Source organism: Trematomus bernacchii, unplaced genomic scaffold (genome assembly GCF_902827165.1).
Source record: "Trematomus bernacchii unplaced genomic scaffold, fTreBer1.1, whole genome shotgun sequence".
NCBI classification, from domain to species: Eukaryota; Metazoa; Chordata; class Actinopteri; order Perciformes; family Nototheniidae; genus Trematomus; species Trematomus bernacchii.
The window spans coordinates 384,793-401,017 of record NW_022987588.1 but is presented as its reverse complement, the minus strand read 5'-3'; the positions used below and the strand labels follow the sequence as shown (position 1 = coordinate 401,017).

General features: G+C 39.6%; 1 protein-coding gene across 2 annotated transcripts; it reads left to right on the top strand.

The window, feature by feature from the left end:
- Window positions 1-372: 372 nt before the first annotated feature.
- On the top strand, window positions 373-16,038 carry morc3a (MORC family CW-type zinc finger 3a). 2 transcript variants are annotated; one of them, XM_034128749.1, is made up of 19 exons: window positions 373-505; window positions 3,410-3,482; window positions 4,267-4,399; window positions 4,510-4,736; window positions 5,798-5,939; window positions 6,320-6,476; window positions 10,042-10,170; window positions 10,278-10,397; window positions 10,504-10,601; window positions 10,688-10,795; window positions 10,902-11,030; window positions 12,090-12,167; window positions 12,430-12,463; window positions 12,615-12,695; window positions 12,790-12,904; window positions 12,997-13,069; window positions 13,158-14,232; window positions 15,151-15,365; window positions 15,472-16,038. In XM_034128749.1, the coding sequence occupies exons 1-19, from the start codon at window positions 467-469 to the stop codon at window positions 15,632-15,634; spliced, it is 3,189 nt and encodes a 1,062-aa protein (XP_033984640.1). In that variant the 5' UTR covers window positions 373-466; the 3' UTR covers window positions 15,635-16,038. The 2 variants fall into 2 exon arrangements, with proteins under 2 accessions (XP_033984640.1, XP_033984638.1); XM_034128747.1 differs by having other exon boundaries at window positions 374-505; window positions 13,155-14,232.
- Window positions 16,039-16,225: the final 187 nt, after the last annotated feature.

The following is a 16,225-nucleotide window of genomic DNA, read 5'->3' as shown; positions in this document are numbered from 1 at the left end:
AAGTGTCATTTGTAGTTCTATTTTGGAAAATGTCAAACCAGATGTGATCATAATACATGTAACATTAAATATTATGAACAACATACATGGTATTACTGATGCAGGAAGTAGCGATTTGACAAGTAGTTAACTGTTTAACTTAAGGTAGACTACTTATTTTGTACTGTATCTCTAATAAAAATGTTTTTATCAAGGAATTTGATTATGTCACATATTCAACTGTTTAATAATAATAATAATTTCGCTTTTATTTGATATTTTCGCCTTTCGTCCTTTTTGGTCGCTCAGGGCACCCATACCGTAATACCAAGAATATACCACTCTCAGAATCTGAAGGAGGCTCACGTGCTTATTATACATCCATGGCTCACGTTCACGAGCTCAAATTACCCCATCACAGTTTGTAATAGTGCGTGCCAAACAAACACCGCCCTACCGGTCCGGTGACATCCGTGTTTACCAAAATATGGCGGCGCAAGGAGACCGCGGTGTCCCGCTCAGTACAGTAAGTAAGGATTTACTTGGTTTTAATGTTGACAAACTGTGGCGTGAACTGCACCACTGCAGATATAGCTAAGAATATATACTATATATAATATATAGGTAACGTTAAAGAGCTCACGCCACGGTCTATGTTTATTGATATGTTTCAATATGCCATGATAACGGTCCGACTGCTCTTTGGTGGCATTTATTCCGTGTCAGCTAGCACAATTAAGATTAATTATTACTAGGTAAATGCAGTGGTGTTAAGTAAGTACATTTACTCGAGTACTGTAGTCTACGTGTACAATTTTCGAGGGACTAGTACTCTACTTGAGTATTTCATCTATGTTGCTACTTCCTACTTCTACCCCACTACAATTCAGAGGTAAATCTTGTACTTCTACTCCACTATATCTATTGAATACCTTTAGTTACTTTGCACATTTGGATTAATGATGTGAAACATATACAACCCTTAAAATACATTGTTTACACCTGGAGTAACCCTTACAAACTACCCTGCAGCATAAAGTAAATAAAACCAGCTGAGTTTTCACCAGCTGTTCAAACACATTAATGCATCAGTAATTGTAATAACAACATATACTATATGATTCTGTAATGGGCTAATGTGCACTTTCAGTTTTGGTACTTTAAGTATATTTTGATGCTAATACTTTTATACGTTTACTTGAGTAAGATTTTGAGTATGCCTTTTAGTTGTAACAGAGTATTCCTACATTTACTTAAGTACAATATCTGCATACTTCATTATTCCACTACTGACGGTTCTTTAACTCTACTGAAAACTATGAAACTGGTATTAACAATTATAACGTATTGATACTGATCGTTAAATGGCGCCAACGTCATTTTCATTTAATTGTTTATTTGAACCGGGACAGTGCACATTAATGAACATTTTAAACAAAATAATGTTTTTAAATGTAAATGAGCCGGATTTGAGCTTTGAGCTAGTTTCCATCCGTAGTCCCGTCACATACAACATTTATGAAGACTCACGTCACTCAATGTGTGTCATTTTAACACAAGGAAAGCAAAAACATTTCTTATTTCATTGTATATTTTGCCTTTATTTTTTATTGCTTGTTACACTGTGGGGCAAAATGTTAGTCAATACCACTACTATCACTAGAGTGCTACCCACACACTGCTGTGACCACATGTTATCAAACTAATTTCACTTTCACTTTCAATTCTCAGACACTGTAACTGAAAACTTGGGGGAAGAACTCAAGTAATTATAACATATAATGATACAAACACATATGTGTATAGCTATGAAATACATTCGTTTGAAAGATCAACAATAAATTAATGAATTGACAAGAGTTTTTTTAATAAATAGACTTGCAAGTAGTACGTATACAATTGTAAGAAAGTGTTTATTTATATTTAGGTGTATTTTAAAACCCTCATTCTCTGTTTTCATAAACTAGAAATATTTTATGTTCTTGCTGTAAATCAAAAAGACTCTGCCTGTGTGTAACTCACTTAACACGTTTTTTTTTTATTTAGCCTTTATTTATACAGGTGTAAAATCTCATTGAGACACAAGGTCTCATTTACAAGAGAGACCTGTCAGTGGTAACACTACCACACAAAGTTACAGACAGACAGGACACTAAACACAGAGGCAACAATAAAATACAACATCGTAAAAAAAAAAGTAGTCATTGAAATCCATATAAAGTATTCAGATATAGCAGGTGCAAACACCCACAGATGATTTCTCCAGCTTTTTTTAAATTAGTTTAAAATCCGTGATGGGTATCAAACTGGTCAGCTTAAGTTCCTGCTGAAGTGTTGTTGGAGCAGAACACCTCTGCTACGCGCCGTTCGTTGGATGAGGCTGGATCTCTATTAAATTAAGAAAGGAATTGAAAACACCGGAATCAAAGTTATAACAAATTATCTGAGTTTACTTCTAGTAGGAAACCAAACACATATACAAGTTATACAGAGTACTCGAGTACTCCGGGCTTCAGGTTTGTGACGCGGTTTACAGGTAGACAGACCAGCCTTCAGGAAACGAGAAGTACAGACTTCAGGTTTGGGATGCGGTTTACACGTCTCTAGACCAGCCTTCAGCAAACCAGAAGCATTTTTACACTCAAAAACATCAGTATTCATATCCATTTTTGGGGCGGAGATCAGTCGACTCTTCCTTCCCATTTTCCTCCCAAGCGAATCAGAGTTCCGTGAGGAGGAGCTGTGTAAGCTGATCACCTCCCCCAAGTGTCCTGACTGGCTGGATTCCCTTCTGGTCGAGTTCAATAGTTCGTCACCAGAATTTGGAATTCCAAAGTCCCCTAAGGTCAAAAGTCAACCTCTATCTTCACCCTATCTACTCTACATTCCCTTCCCCTGGGTTCTTCACATAAACCATCCCTTTTCAGACATTTAAACTTTTCTTCACCTATTTAACGATGTCTTTAACGACTTAAAAACAACATCTGGCTTTTAGGGGTGAAAAGGCCAAGTTGGTGTGTGTTGTGAAAACAGAATCTCTGGATCAGTGAGTTTGAAAGTAAGAATATCAGTTCTATATATATGATTACCCATAAACCGTTGTGATTACATAAAACAGTTCAAACAATACATGTTCACTAAAATACAATTCAAAATAATACATGTTTACTTCAATACAGTGTAGAATCATATCTTTTTACTTCAGTGTGTTCCAGGTCGAGGGGGCAGAGTATGATATGGCTTTTTTCCCAAGCACCGTGCGAACAAATAGTGACTGATAACTATTTTAGGAAACTTCTGCTATGCTCTTAAATAATGTTTGTGCACTGACCATCTGGGACACATTGATTAAATATGAAAATATGGATGTATGAATATAAGGCCGCTTATATGTAATCATAGTGTACTTTTTAATGTGCTTCCCTTGCAGCTTTGTCCCAAATATCTTCATGCCAATTCCACCAGCCACACCTGGCCCTTCAGCGCCATAGCTGAGCTTATCGGTGAGTCATCATCACATGATTTCTTCTCTGCTATTTGTTAAGTATGTTTAGTTGTCATTTTACTTAAAGATAAGATAAGAAGGATATTTGTTTATCCCTATTGTTGGGTTTCATTGAGATATCCATAGCATTAAAGGCTTGAAAATCTTTGTATTACTTTGCAGTACTCTATCTATTACTGTTAAATTACCTTGTAAGCTGCTGTAAAATGATAATAGGCCTGTTATATTCACACACACACACGTCATATCAAGTCAAAAAAATCGTATCCTCCATACATTTCTACTTCCCTTCATGTGGGAACTTCAATTGCTGGAGGTTGCCCCTTGTGGTGGGAATTTATTTATGAAATATGGATAAAGAGTCAAACCATTCAGCTGTCTTTCGAGGTGTTTTATTTCTTGCAAGAAAGTTCAGTCAGTCATACAGAGAGCATACTGTCTGCAGAGTGAAAGACGATATTTAAACACAGAGAGAGGAGAAAGGGACGGGTCAAGGTTGGCGATAATGAAAGGAGCATTCTGGGAGTTTAGGGAGGCAGTATCAGGATGTTTTCAGTTCAACAGAAGCTGCAATTCATACTGTTGGTGCACATGGAGTGTAACTAGCAACATTGCAACAAATCTTCTTATTAATGACTTTTCCCAAGCTTAGAAAATAAGTGAAAGCCAGTAAATAAAGATAAACATTAGCAAATAAGAATCACACAATGATAGTATTAAAGTAAGTAAGTGGGTATAATCGTTTTCTGTTACACCCCTAAAAAAAAACATTCTCTCGACAGACAATGCCTATGATCCAGATGTCAATGCCAAACAGTTCTGGATTGATAAGATTGTGGTCAAAAAGCAGGACTGCCTTAGCTTTATGGATAATGGATATGGACTGGACAAAGATAAAATACATAAGATGCTCAGGTAATTTGAAATGGCTCACCAAACGAATGTTGTACATGATACATTTATGTATAAACCATGCTGTTATTCATATACTCACTAAATAATTTATGCATTTTTCCCCCTTTAAGCTTTGGCTACAGTGACAAGACTCCTGTAAAAGGAGTAAAGCCGATTGGTATGTACGGCAACGGTTTCAAGTCTGGATCCATGCGCCTCGGCAAAGACGCCATCGTGTTTTCGAAGTCAAAGAGTGTGTCCTGCGTTGGGATGCTCTCTCAGACCTACCTGGGAAAGATTGGTGCTGACCAAATAATTGTTCCTATTGTATGCTTTGAACAGAAAGAAAAAACCCAGTATATCCTTTACCTGCTGCGTTAAGGCATATTGCTTCATGTAAACTATATGTAAATGGTGAAAATGAAATGCAAATCCCAGCATCTGATGGAATGGGTGCTAGATCAAATGTAACAGAAAAAGAACAAGAACAGATATATCCTAAACACTAAATAGCGTTATGAAATTTTGAGTGACAGCCGTATGCTCAAAATGTTACACAGCACTACAGCATTCCAATCCTTCAGACAAGAGTTGTAGAAAAATATTATGCAAATAGTTTGCTTAAAGTGGACCTATCATGCTATATTTGAATAATATATTGTAGGGCCATACCTATATAAAACATGTCTGTGAAGTTTTCTTTTCAAAATACCAAACAAATCATGCATTTTAGCCATGCCTCATTTTGCTCTATTTGCTCTTTTCCAGCCCTGTTTTTGCAAGGGCTGATTCTGTGAGAAGTGTTCTTCGCTGCTTTTGTGGCAGACGACAGCGCCACTTACAGGCCTGGCATATGTCTCCAGCGCTTTCGAGCGGCAATGGCCGTGGCCCAACCCCCCCATTCCCCTGATAGGTGGAGAGTTGCCCATATTACATTACATTACATGTTACTTGTTAGACGCTTTTATCCAAAGCGACTTACATACTCAATACTGTGGGCAATCCCCACAGGAGCAATTTGGGGTGAAGTGTCTTGCCCAGGGACACAACAACATGCTGACTGCAGTGGGGTTTGAACCTGTGACCATCTGATCCCCAGACCAAGGCTCTATCCACTGTGCCACACGCCTCCTCGATGGGCGGAGCACCCCTTTTCTGACCTCAGAAAAATTCAAATCTGTATCAGCTCCGTTGCAGCCCCGTTTTTAGAGATTTGGGTATGGAGGAAAAGAGAGAGGGTTGTGTTTTCTGACACTTGGTGAGTTCCCTGACACACCGGGGACACATATTCATGTATAAAAGACGTACAAAAGTGCATTTTGCATGATAGGTCTCCTTTAACATACAAATGTAATCATACACCAGATACGAATTTCCAATTGTCCTCATTTACGACGTTTTCCTTAACTTGGGCTATACTCAGTGTAAGAGAAGAACACAAGGCCAGTCTTCAGGACATCCTGTGCTATTCCCCATTCAACAAACTTGAAGAAATTCAGGCTGAGATCAACGCCATCAGTTCCAAAACCGGCACACGGATCATCATCTGGAATCTCCGCAGGTCTGTGGGTTCTTCACACACACAAACCTTTATGTTTTATTTCAGAAATCAAGGGCTAGTAGCTCCTGTACATGCCTGATCAGACTATATCAACTATTCTTATCTAGTCATCATTCATTTAAACAGGATCTATGAGGTAATAAAAAGTCACAGCTAGATGTTTGTATTAAAAAAAGTGTTTCACAACCATGTGTCCACTTTGGCTTTAAATCTGTTCCCAACTAACAGCAGCAGGGTTGTTACCTATCAACAATGAATAACGCTATAGTTCTGCATGTGATTTGCTGTTTGATGTCAGTTGTTAGTATTAGGGAGGCCCAATAACTCAAAGATTATGATAAAGACTGATCGCCCATGTATTTCTTTTATATTTTTAACAGTACATCTAGTAAACTATCAGAATTTGATTTTGAGAGGGACCGCTACGATATCCGAATACCATCTGAACTCGACGAGACAATGAAGGACGCTGCTCCAAAACCAGGTCCAAGTCAAGCGACCAAGTCAAACACCCCTGAGAGTGTTTCCTCACTGCGGGTAAGTAGCTGTTTTGTACATTTTATAGTGATACGTATACAAGCATGAAAACTGAGGCCAATTAGGGTACATTATGCAATTTACACGTAAAAAAAAATTGTCATGTAAAAAAATGCAAATCTTCCAGTTTACAAATAGTGAGAATGTATTTTTTAGTGGGTTAGGAGTTTTGAAAGAAAACTGGAAGAGTTATTTCTGTTTCAATTTTTTTACTGAGATCCAGTTTGAAGAAGGATTCTTATCTTAGCTTCAGAGTCAACACAGAGGATTGTGTTTAGGATTCATACTGCCAGGGAGTAAGGGACGACACACAAGGAGCTTTGTCTGCCTTCTCATTTGCATCCCGAGAACAGGGACAACACAATGTTTTGTGTGTTAACCAAATGGGAGGAGACAGACAAAACGCCAATACACAAATGAAAATTACGACTGGGAAATTCCAGGATGACTCTTTTTTTTTTTTTTTTTTCATTTAATCGTTTATTTGGAGAGGGACAGTGCACATTGATGAACATTTAAAACAAATAATGCTTTAAAAACGTAAACATGCCGGATTTGAGCTTTGAGCTAGTTTCCATCCGTAGTCCCTCACATACAACATTTAAGAACATGACATTTATATACATAGCAAAATAAATACATGATATGCAGAAAGAGCATGAGCAGCATATAAGCATTTACCACATGGCACCACAAGGCAGTACAATGTAGCAGCTACGACATATAAAGTGCAGGAGAAGATAAAAGGGCTACATAAAGTGCAAGAGAAGATACCCCTGTATTAAAGTGCATTTAGCGGTGATTGCACGTCTGTTTGTTTCTCAACCATTCTTTTAGTTGACCTTAAAACTGTTCAAAGTGGGACAATCCCGTAACTCAGTTGGGAGGCTATTCCACAATGAGCTGCCCTTAATTGATAGAACATTTTGACAGAAAGTGGTCCGTGTACGGTGGACCTCACAGTCTCCTCTGGTTTCTGACCTAGTGCAGCGTCCAGTGTGTTTTTTGTGGATGCATTCCCCTAAGGGAGGGGGTGCCAGTCCATGTAAACATTTATAAAAAAAACACATACTTTTAAAAGACTTAAAATTGTCAAAACTCAAGAAATTGTGTTTTTCAAGGATGGTACAGTGGTGATATGAATATGGCTTTCTGTCAAACACCTTGATAGCTCTCTTGTACAGCTGTTCTATGGGTTTCAGGTTTGTGGCACAAGCAAACGACCAGTTTGTAAAACAGTATTCAATGTGGGATAGAATCATACAGTGGAGGTATGACTTTGCAGCATTGACAGTTAAGAAAGGTCTAATTTGTTTCAAATGTTGCAAGTTGAATTTAACGGTATTGGATACTTTCTTGATATGTTTCTTAAAAGTCAAGTTCGAGTCCAGTATGACTCCAAGATACTTGAAGTGGGAGACTAGTTCTAATTCTGCTCCGTTTAAAAACACATTGGATCCTTCGATTTTGACTGGTCGTTTACTGAACATCATGCATACTGTTTTTTTTGCATTTAACTGTAAGCAAATGTTGTTCAGCCAGTGTTGAACCTTGTCCAAATTATTTGAGAGACAGGATGTGATTATTTCAGTATTTTTCCCGTGTACAAAGATGACCGCATCATCGGCATACATTTGTACATTCAAATCAGGACATACATTAGGCAAGTCATTAATGTACAGAGAAAACAGTAATGGTCCAAGAATGGAACCTTGTGGAACCCCAACAGGGTTCACAAGGTAGGGGGATTTGGTACCGTTGACCCAAACACACTGTTTTCTGTTTGATAAGTAAGATTTAACCCACTGTATTGAGGCCCAGGCCCCACGGGAACGAAAACGGGTTGTATCCGCATATTTCTCTTGCGTATAGCCCTTTTTGCCACACGACGCCGTAACGGAACGATAGAAACGGACCCTGCAAACGACAACGGGTCCAAAGGTGGATAGATCTGGGAACGGAGCGCTCTGGGGGGTCCAACGGCTCCGTGTGGCAGCCTATACGGTCATCATTTTCTGATAATGACGACGTAATAGCCCCGCCTCTCCCCACCTCTGCTGCTCACCCCCGCAAAAGTACACTGCACACTGAATTCAGATTATTTATCTTTCTCTTGATATGGACATAAACGCGAGTGAAGTCTAATCTGACAGGACGGAGACACGCAGCTCCTCCGGCTGTGATGCAGCGGGAGCAAAACACACACTTCAAGTCAGATCATCACCCTTAGCTATTTTAATTACCTCTCAAACTACCTAAACTAGTTATAAATATGTTTATTTTTACTGTTGAGTCACTCATTACTGGATCAGCTGCTGCATGAGACAGACACTGACGCTGTCAGAAGAGAGGAAAAAGAGACAGGCTCCGTGTATTTTATTATTATATATCATTATATGTAGTCGTTATTAATTTGTTAAATAACAAAGAAGACCTTTGACCGGCACTTTTATAATTTTGTCCGGAAGATTTCAACTTTAACACACGTTGACCGGCGAAAAACTCTGCGCGGTTCCCTCGGCCCCCACCCATGGATGTGCCCCCACCGCGGAGAATAAACAGAAGTGCAGCCATGACAACCATTCTTCTTCGCTGCTTTTGTGGAGGAAGTTGCTGCTTTTGTGGAGGAAGTTACAGCGCCACGTACAGGCTCGGCATATGTACTGCAGCTTTTCCAGCGGTTGGATCTAAACGGAGCTGTCTCGCGTGGGAAGACACTATCCGGTGTATATTGCGTGTGGGCGGAAGCTTTTTGGCGATTGCGTTAATCCTATGCGTTTTGCCGTATGCGTTCCCGTGGGGCCGGGTCCTGAATCTGCCGAAAAATTGAAATACGTCAGCTTTGTAAGGAGCACTTGGTGGTCAACAGTGTCAAAAGCCTTCCTGAGATCAACACAACACTTAGATTTAACATCTAAGTGTTGTAATTGTGATCTAAAGCAAGATTTATGGCACTCCTGCGATGTGTCACCCCAAATCAGCCCCGGCCTGACCCAAGCCCTGCCCCCAGGCCCCGCCTCCCTCTTTACAATCATTGTCGTATGTTTTTTCCTTATGTTTTTTTCCAATGAATACATTAAATGCTTTGACAATAAATATATACAAATATTTTATCTGTGGAAGCCGTGGCGCTGTAAAAAGCAAGTCCAATTATCTGCCTTGGCCCACGGCAGATAACTGGATGGCCTACCTGCCTGTCAGCCTTCCATCTCGTGCACAAACTTATCTTGTGCCCTCATTGGTCATGTGCGCGTTTGTGTGTGTTGGAGGAGGGGCTCTGTAAAGAAGTCTGAAGGAAAGGGCAGATTTTTTTCGGTTGTGTACTTTCAAATTCTAGCGCACTCAAGCTGGTTTCTCCATTCTTACCTACCCTACCTTTAATTTAGGTTTATAAAACATATTATTTTTCTTTTTAAAATCGTATAAGTAGGCAAATTGAATCCATTTAATTGTAGGTAATCTGTGTTGTGTCCAAGAGAAAAAGATTATTTCCTTAAAACCTGATACTGATTTTTGATATCTCTTCATTTGTATGAGGTTATAATTGTGTTTCTACTGTCCGCAGGCATATTGCAGTATTCTCTACTTGGAGCCTCGGATGCAGATCATCGTACGGGGTCAAAAGGTGAAATCTCAGCTCATTGCTAAGACACTGGCCTTCGTCAGAAAGGACCACTACAAGCCCACTTTCCTGGTATCCTATCTTCACAGAGAATAGATAATTGTGTATGATTTGGGAAATGGTTGTCTTGTCTTTGTCTTGTCACGTGTTTCTTGAGTTTCCCTTACATTTTATTTTAGACCAAACGCATTCCCATCACTTTTGGCTATAACACCAAAAGTAAAGACCAGTATGGCATTATGCTGTATCACAAGAATCGGCTCATCAAAGCCTATGAACGTGTAGGCTGCCAGCTCAAGGTGAGTTGGTGTTGTTTTGTGGAGCGTGTTTGTATATTACACATTTTCAAGGGTTTCTAAATGTCATCATCTGGTATTCATGTTTCTGAACCGTTGCCTTCTGTAGGCCAACAACAAAGGTGTTGGGGTCATTGGGATCATAGAGTGTTTCTTTCTGGAACCTACCCACAACAAACAGAGCTTTGATGAGACAGATAAGTACAGGTAATGCTATCAATTCTGTTTTGATTATATCGGTACGATTAAGGCCCAGGAATACAGAAATCTGAAGTATTCATTTATTTTTATAGGAAAACAATGAACAGCTTGGGGGTCAAACTGGAGGAGTACTGGAATGAAATAAACTACAAGAAAAAACAAGAGAATCCAAACAGCACCATACCCATGGAAGATACCACGTTAGTACATTTTGCAGGGACTATCATCGTGTATTCTGCACGTTTATTTGTCTAGCAATGTTTGCTTCCTACATGCTCTGATACTTGTCTCTTTCTTTGTCCTTAGGAAGCGACCGGATCAAAACTGGGTGATGTGTGATGAGTGTTTGCACTGGCGCAAACTCCCTGATGGGATCGACACCGACAAGCTGCCAGAGAAATGGTCCTGCCATTTGAACCCGGATCCGCAGTTCAGGTAACTAGAGCATTCTCCAAAACCCAGTTGCAATGATAATAAGCTTCTGTGATAAATAAACTAATATACATTTCTTTCCACATCTCCTTTTTTTTAAATGCCAAGTTATACTCCATAAAAGTATGTCTAGATCTACACACACGCCTGTGGATACATCAGATACTAGAGCCACTAACAAACCTCGAAACATAAACAGATGTTTTTCAAATGATTAAATCACAATAATCATACTATTGACTCCAAATTGATCTCCAGGTGCAGATTGACTGTCTGTTTATAGCTGTAATAACTCGTTTATAATACTAGTTAAGCCAGATAAGCAGGGACATTGCTGGACTACTGAGCGCTGCCTAATCAAGACAGTTTGGTTAGGAGTCAAATGTGAAATGGCTGAGTTATAGGTCAAAACATCATTTAAGGCAAGGCACGTTTATTTATATAGCACATTTCAACACAAGGCAATTCAAAGTGCTTTACAAAAATGAAAGACATTAAGAGCATTAAGAAACATATTATAAAATGGCATTTAAAAACACTCATTTAAAAGCAAAGATACATGAATAAAAGTTACAGTGCCGTGTGAGATACACACATCTGAAATGTTTAGGTCTGACTCTCAATCATTGATAACTTTTTAGCAGAAATAGTTTTCTATGACCTCCCTTTCTTTCCTCTTTCTTGTTTAACTTGTCCTTTAGTTATTTCAAGTGTTTCATGCTAAACGAACCCCCCTTTGGAAAATTCTAATCTGACCCCATGGTACCTTTTAGTTTTCGCCAAAACTATTCCTCTTTTTTTAAATGCACATAGTTAAGTTTACCTTGTCTTTCTTGGACTTTTTTGGTATCCTCCGTGAACCAGGGTCTTGAAACCAAAACGAATTCCTGTACCCCATGGTACCTTTTTAGTTTTCGCCAGTTTTTTTAAATGCACATTAATTAAGTTTAAGTTGTCTTTTCTATTTAACATGAATCTCAGTCTTCCACAGAAATACTACTCCAACTTTTGCCACATTGTTCTTTGATTTGAAATGAGAAGCATCTTAATTTTCTCTCCCAGGAACTGCCATGCAGAACAGGAGCCTGTGGACTCAGATGACGATCTGCAACCTTCATACCGCAAGACGTATAAAGTAAAGTGAGTCCCTATGTTAATTTTTGACACTGCCCAAAAAGGTCATTTAGTGCTCGGACTCAAAATGAATTGCATATTGTTGTGAAATCAATCACACCCTAAATGTTTCTGAGGTTCGTATCTTTATCCTCATCTGTAATCGACTGGCCGACTTTCTGATCATATATTTTGTATTAATCTGCCAACATTTTCTTTAATACATTATGTAAGCATAATAAAGGAAGTGACTTGCCTTGCCTAACCTGTGCTTGTGTATTATCTACAGAGAAAGGGAAGACATGAGGATCCAAGAGCAAAAGGTAAGGACGCAACCTATGCTGTAATTCACCTGTTTCCTCCACATGGTACCAAGTTGGGTATAACAAGTTATTTTAATGATAGTATTTGTTTCAAATTATTTAAAAGTACAGATTTATCTAATAGCACTAAAATATAGATTTATTTTTCTAGGAAGAGGAGGCTCTAAAGCACCTGGAAGCGCTGCGTTTGGCTGATCTCGCCAAGCAGAAAAAGGCCCAAATACAACTGCCGGTTGGGATAGACGACTAACTGTGATGTAATTTTACTGAAGAAACCGTTCGTGTTTAACTGTCTACGTTTTTATTTTTGTTGTTCTTGTTGACAGGTTGTGGCTTCCACACCTACTACCCCAAAGAGTAGGTTTAACAACATGTTGCCCCAAGGGGGGGCTGCGAGAGCTCTCTCCACTCCACTGAGGTCTTCCCCCCTTTCACAAGTTGGTATGTGTGTCTGCGTTCGGTGTTATGTGTGTGAAAGAGAGAGAGAGAAAACGTTTTAGAGATTTAAAAATATCTGTTTTATTTCTCTCTAGCTTGCAGCCCTTCAAGTAGCAGGGATCTTCCATATATATCCAGTGTTTACTCACTGGCAAAGCTCACCCAGAGGTAGTTTTTATCTGCTGTTTACAAGCATAAATGTATCCATGTGACTTTGTTTAAGAAGCATTCTAATTGTGCTTTGTGTGCACAGCAGGGGGAAAAGAACCCAGCCTGCTTCTCTACAAATAACCCCCAAAAGACCGAGACAGAATGGCTTCCATCAGGGCGAATTAGACACATCAACATCAGTGAATGTGAGCCCACTGAGCTCCCCATCAGTTCTCATTGATAACAACAATGATGAGAATACTGATGATGACATATGCATCTTGGAGACGGTCAGTACCCCCAAGCCAAAACATCTGCCTGTCAACTTGACTAAAGTGAAGACCGAGGCGGAGCAAAGTGATGCTGACGTGGGCATGCTGATGGAGTGCAGCGATGATGCTGCTTTGGATAACGGCCCAGAGATAAATGCTGCGGGAACGAGCTCCTCAGCGTCTGCAGCTGTGGGAACCAGTACCTCCACAGCACCCCCCACAGGGGTGTCCACCAGCACCACCCAAACAGATGTACGCAAGATGAAGAAGGAAGAGGAGGACCAAATTCCAACTGAAGAGGAGGAGAGAGTGGGGCTGAGTACATCTAATATAACAAAGCCTTCAGGTGTCTGCAGTGTGGAGCAGAGTGTAAGGAAGGAAGCGAGCAGTGGAGATGCTCATTGTGAGAATCAAGGAGAGCTGCCCTTGCAGAATGGAGTGACACATCATGAAGATGGTGAGGAAGAAGCTGGACCTTCCTGGGCTCAAAGAGACTCTCCACATCCCCACCCCAGTGTGATTGAGGCACAGGGACAGCAGGACCAGCTTCTAGAGCTTATGCAGGAAATCGCTCAGGAGAGAGACTCCTTTAAAGAGCAGGTGCACAGTCTTACCTGCCGACTGCACGACACACAGAGCAGACCGCAGGAGCTGATCAGTGTGAAGAAGAAGAGCTCCAACCAGGCCAGCCAGACGGAGGAATCTGAGGAGAAGGACTACAAAGATCTGTTTGAGAAGGCCAAACAGAAAGTGGAAGAACTTATTAAGGAAAAGGTTTCACTGGAAGCCACCAAACACAGTACTGCCAAATGTGAGGAAAAGGACATTGACGAGATTGCTATGCAAGTTGACTGTCTGATGCGACAGCTGGATGAAAGACAAAAGGAGAATGATGAACTGCGCTCACAGGTCAGTGTTACAGCTGTATATGCAGTGTAGCGTACAACAGTGGTTCCCAACCACTGGTACAGAGACCCCTAGGGGTACTTGCAGGTACATTCATCGCCAAATAAATAAATAACTTTTGTCTTGCATGAATACAGAAAATAACATTTCTTTTCAAATATGACGGATAAAAGTGACTGTTCAGAGGGGAGGGGTCTTCTCCTTAAAAAATACATGATTGGCTTCCTAAATAAGTAGTGAGTCTTAACATAATTGTTTTACCTGACAACAAGTGTACATTTCAAGTTTAAATGCATTTGTATTGAATGTGAGTTATTCAAGTGATTTTCATTCAGGAGCAGTTGGGTTAAACACGATAACAAAGGGTTTAATACAAGAAAGAATGTAGGCAAATTATAACAGATGAGTGAGGGGGTACTTATAGAATGGCGACCAGCTCAAGGGGTACACGAGACAACAATCGTTGGGAACCACTGGCGTACAAGACTGGTGTTACGCTTTATTTTCAACAAATCCCATAAAAAGACCAAAGCCAACAGTGTCACATGTCTTTATTACTTCCTCTGCCTAACTCTTCTCCCCTAAGCCAATCTCTGCTTACTGAAGATGTCAAATTACACAATTTTTCATAATAATACCAACAATGCTAAATCATTTCCTATAATGGCACTGTAGTTTAGTTATTTATTCCACATGCGTTAAAAATCGGCCTCTCTTCTTTTACCTTAGACAGATTATGATAAATCAAACCTATATCGACAAGCATATTGTTTTTTGTTGTTGTTGTCTTTTGTTACATTTAATTTCTCAATAATATACCCTTTATTTGCTAGCCCGTGTAGATATTTGTGTACCTTTGTGTAATTGATGTTGACCTGCCTTCTTTGATAATGTTCTTTTCTCCTGGGGTTCGCTCACTAGTTGACCAGTCTGGATGAGGAAAAGGCCAACCTGGTATCCCAGTGGGAGGAGTTCAGGTTGAGCCTGCAGCAGGAGAAGGATAACGCACAAGAGAGCAGTACAACTCCACACAGAGCCTCTGATTCCACCGTACACACAGATCCAGAGGAGGCAGGAGAGGCATCTACCTCTGGCACACACTCAAGCTCACACTCAAGCTCGGAAACATCCAGAAGGTTAGATTGATAGATGATCAATACCTGATTTATCGGATTCCTGAACTCAGCAGCCGTAGAATAATGACGTATTCTGTTTTTTTGTTTTGTTTCTCCCCTCCCTCAGTTTGATTGAGCTGAGGCACAACGTCGGGCGCCTTCTCCTCTCCTACGTGCCATTGGAACTGGACCAGGTCAATTACGAGTGCAATGTCATTGATGAGATCCTAGAACAGGTGCTCTCTAATGGGGTGTCTGTTGCACCAAGAGACGGAGCAACAAATGAATAAACAAATCATCAGGACTTTGAATTAGGTGCCACACTCCACCTGTAAATCATTGATACTGCTTCCTGTGAGTGGGGGAAATTCCGTTGTATTTATTTTAAGGGTTATAGATGTAATTTGTACAGTTTTTTTGATGATAGTGAATTTAACATTATACACGGCTAAACAATTTTTTTCTTTTCTTATTAAAGCAATATAACAAATGCAATCACTATACAATAATGAATGTAATAAGCCTTTGTTTTTAAGTTTCTGTGTAAAATCCTGGAATTTCACAGTTTCCTTCATATTTCTAAAAACTTCCTGATGTTGTTTTAAATAATAGCAGGCTGTTTCCTGTTAAGTTTGAATTGAAGCATACTCTTTTTTGTATTCCTGTCAAATATATATTTTTTATATATGCTGCCCTTGCTCTGTGATGACATTTTCTTTCAAACCTTATCATTGGGGTCCTTCTCAATCCTTCTGATTATCAAGAATGATCCAGAACCTTCACTTATTACTTCTTAACAAGTTTCGCTTGCTTGAATTTTTTTTAAATGCGACAATGGAATAATACATTTCCTTTTTGGTTAAATGTATAAATGTGTGCTT

Coding starts and splice junctions, on each gene's coding strand:
- morc3a (XM_034128747.1), top strand. CDS start 467: ATGGCGGCGCAAGGAGACCGCGGTGTCCCGCTCAGTACA. Junction 506..3,409: donor GCGGTGTCCCGCTCAGTACA/GTAAGTAAGGAT, acceptor CTTCCCTTGCAG/CTTTGTCCCAAATATCTTCA. Junction 12,905..12,996: donor TTCCCCCCTTTCACAAGTTG/GTATGTGTGTCT, acceptor ATTTCTCTCTAG/CTTGCAGCCCTTCAAGTAGC.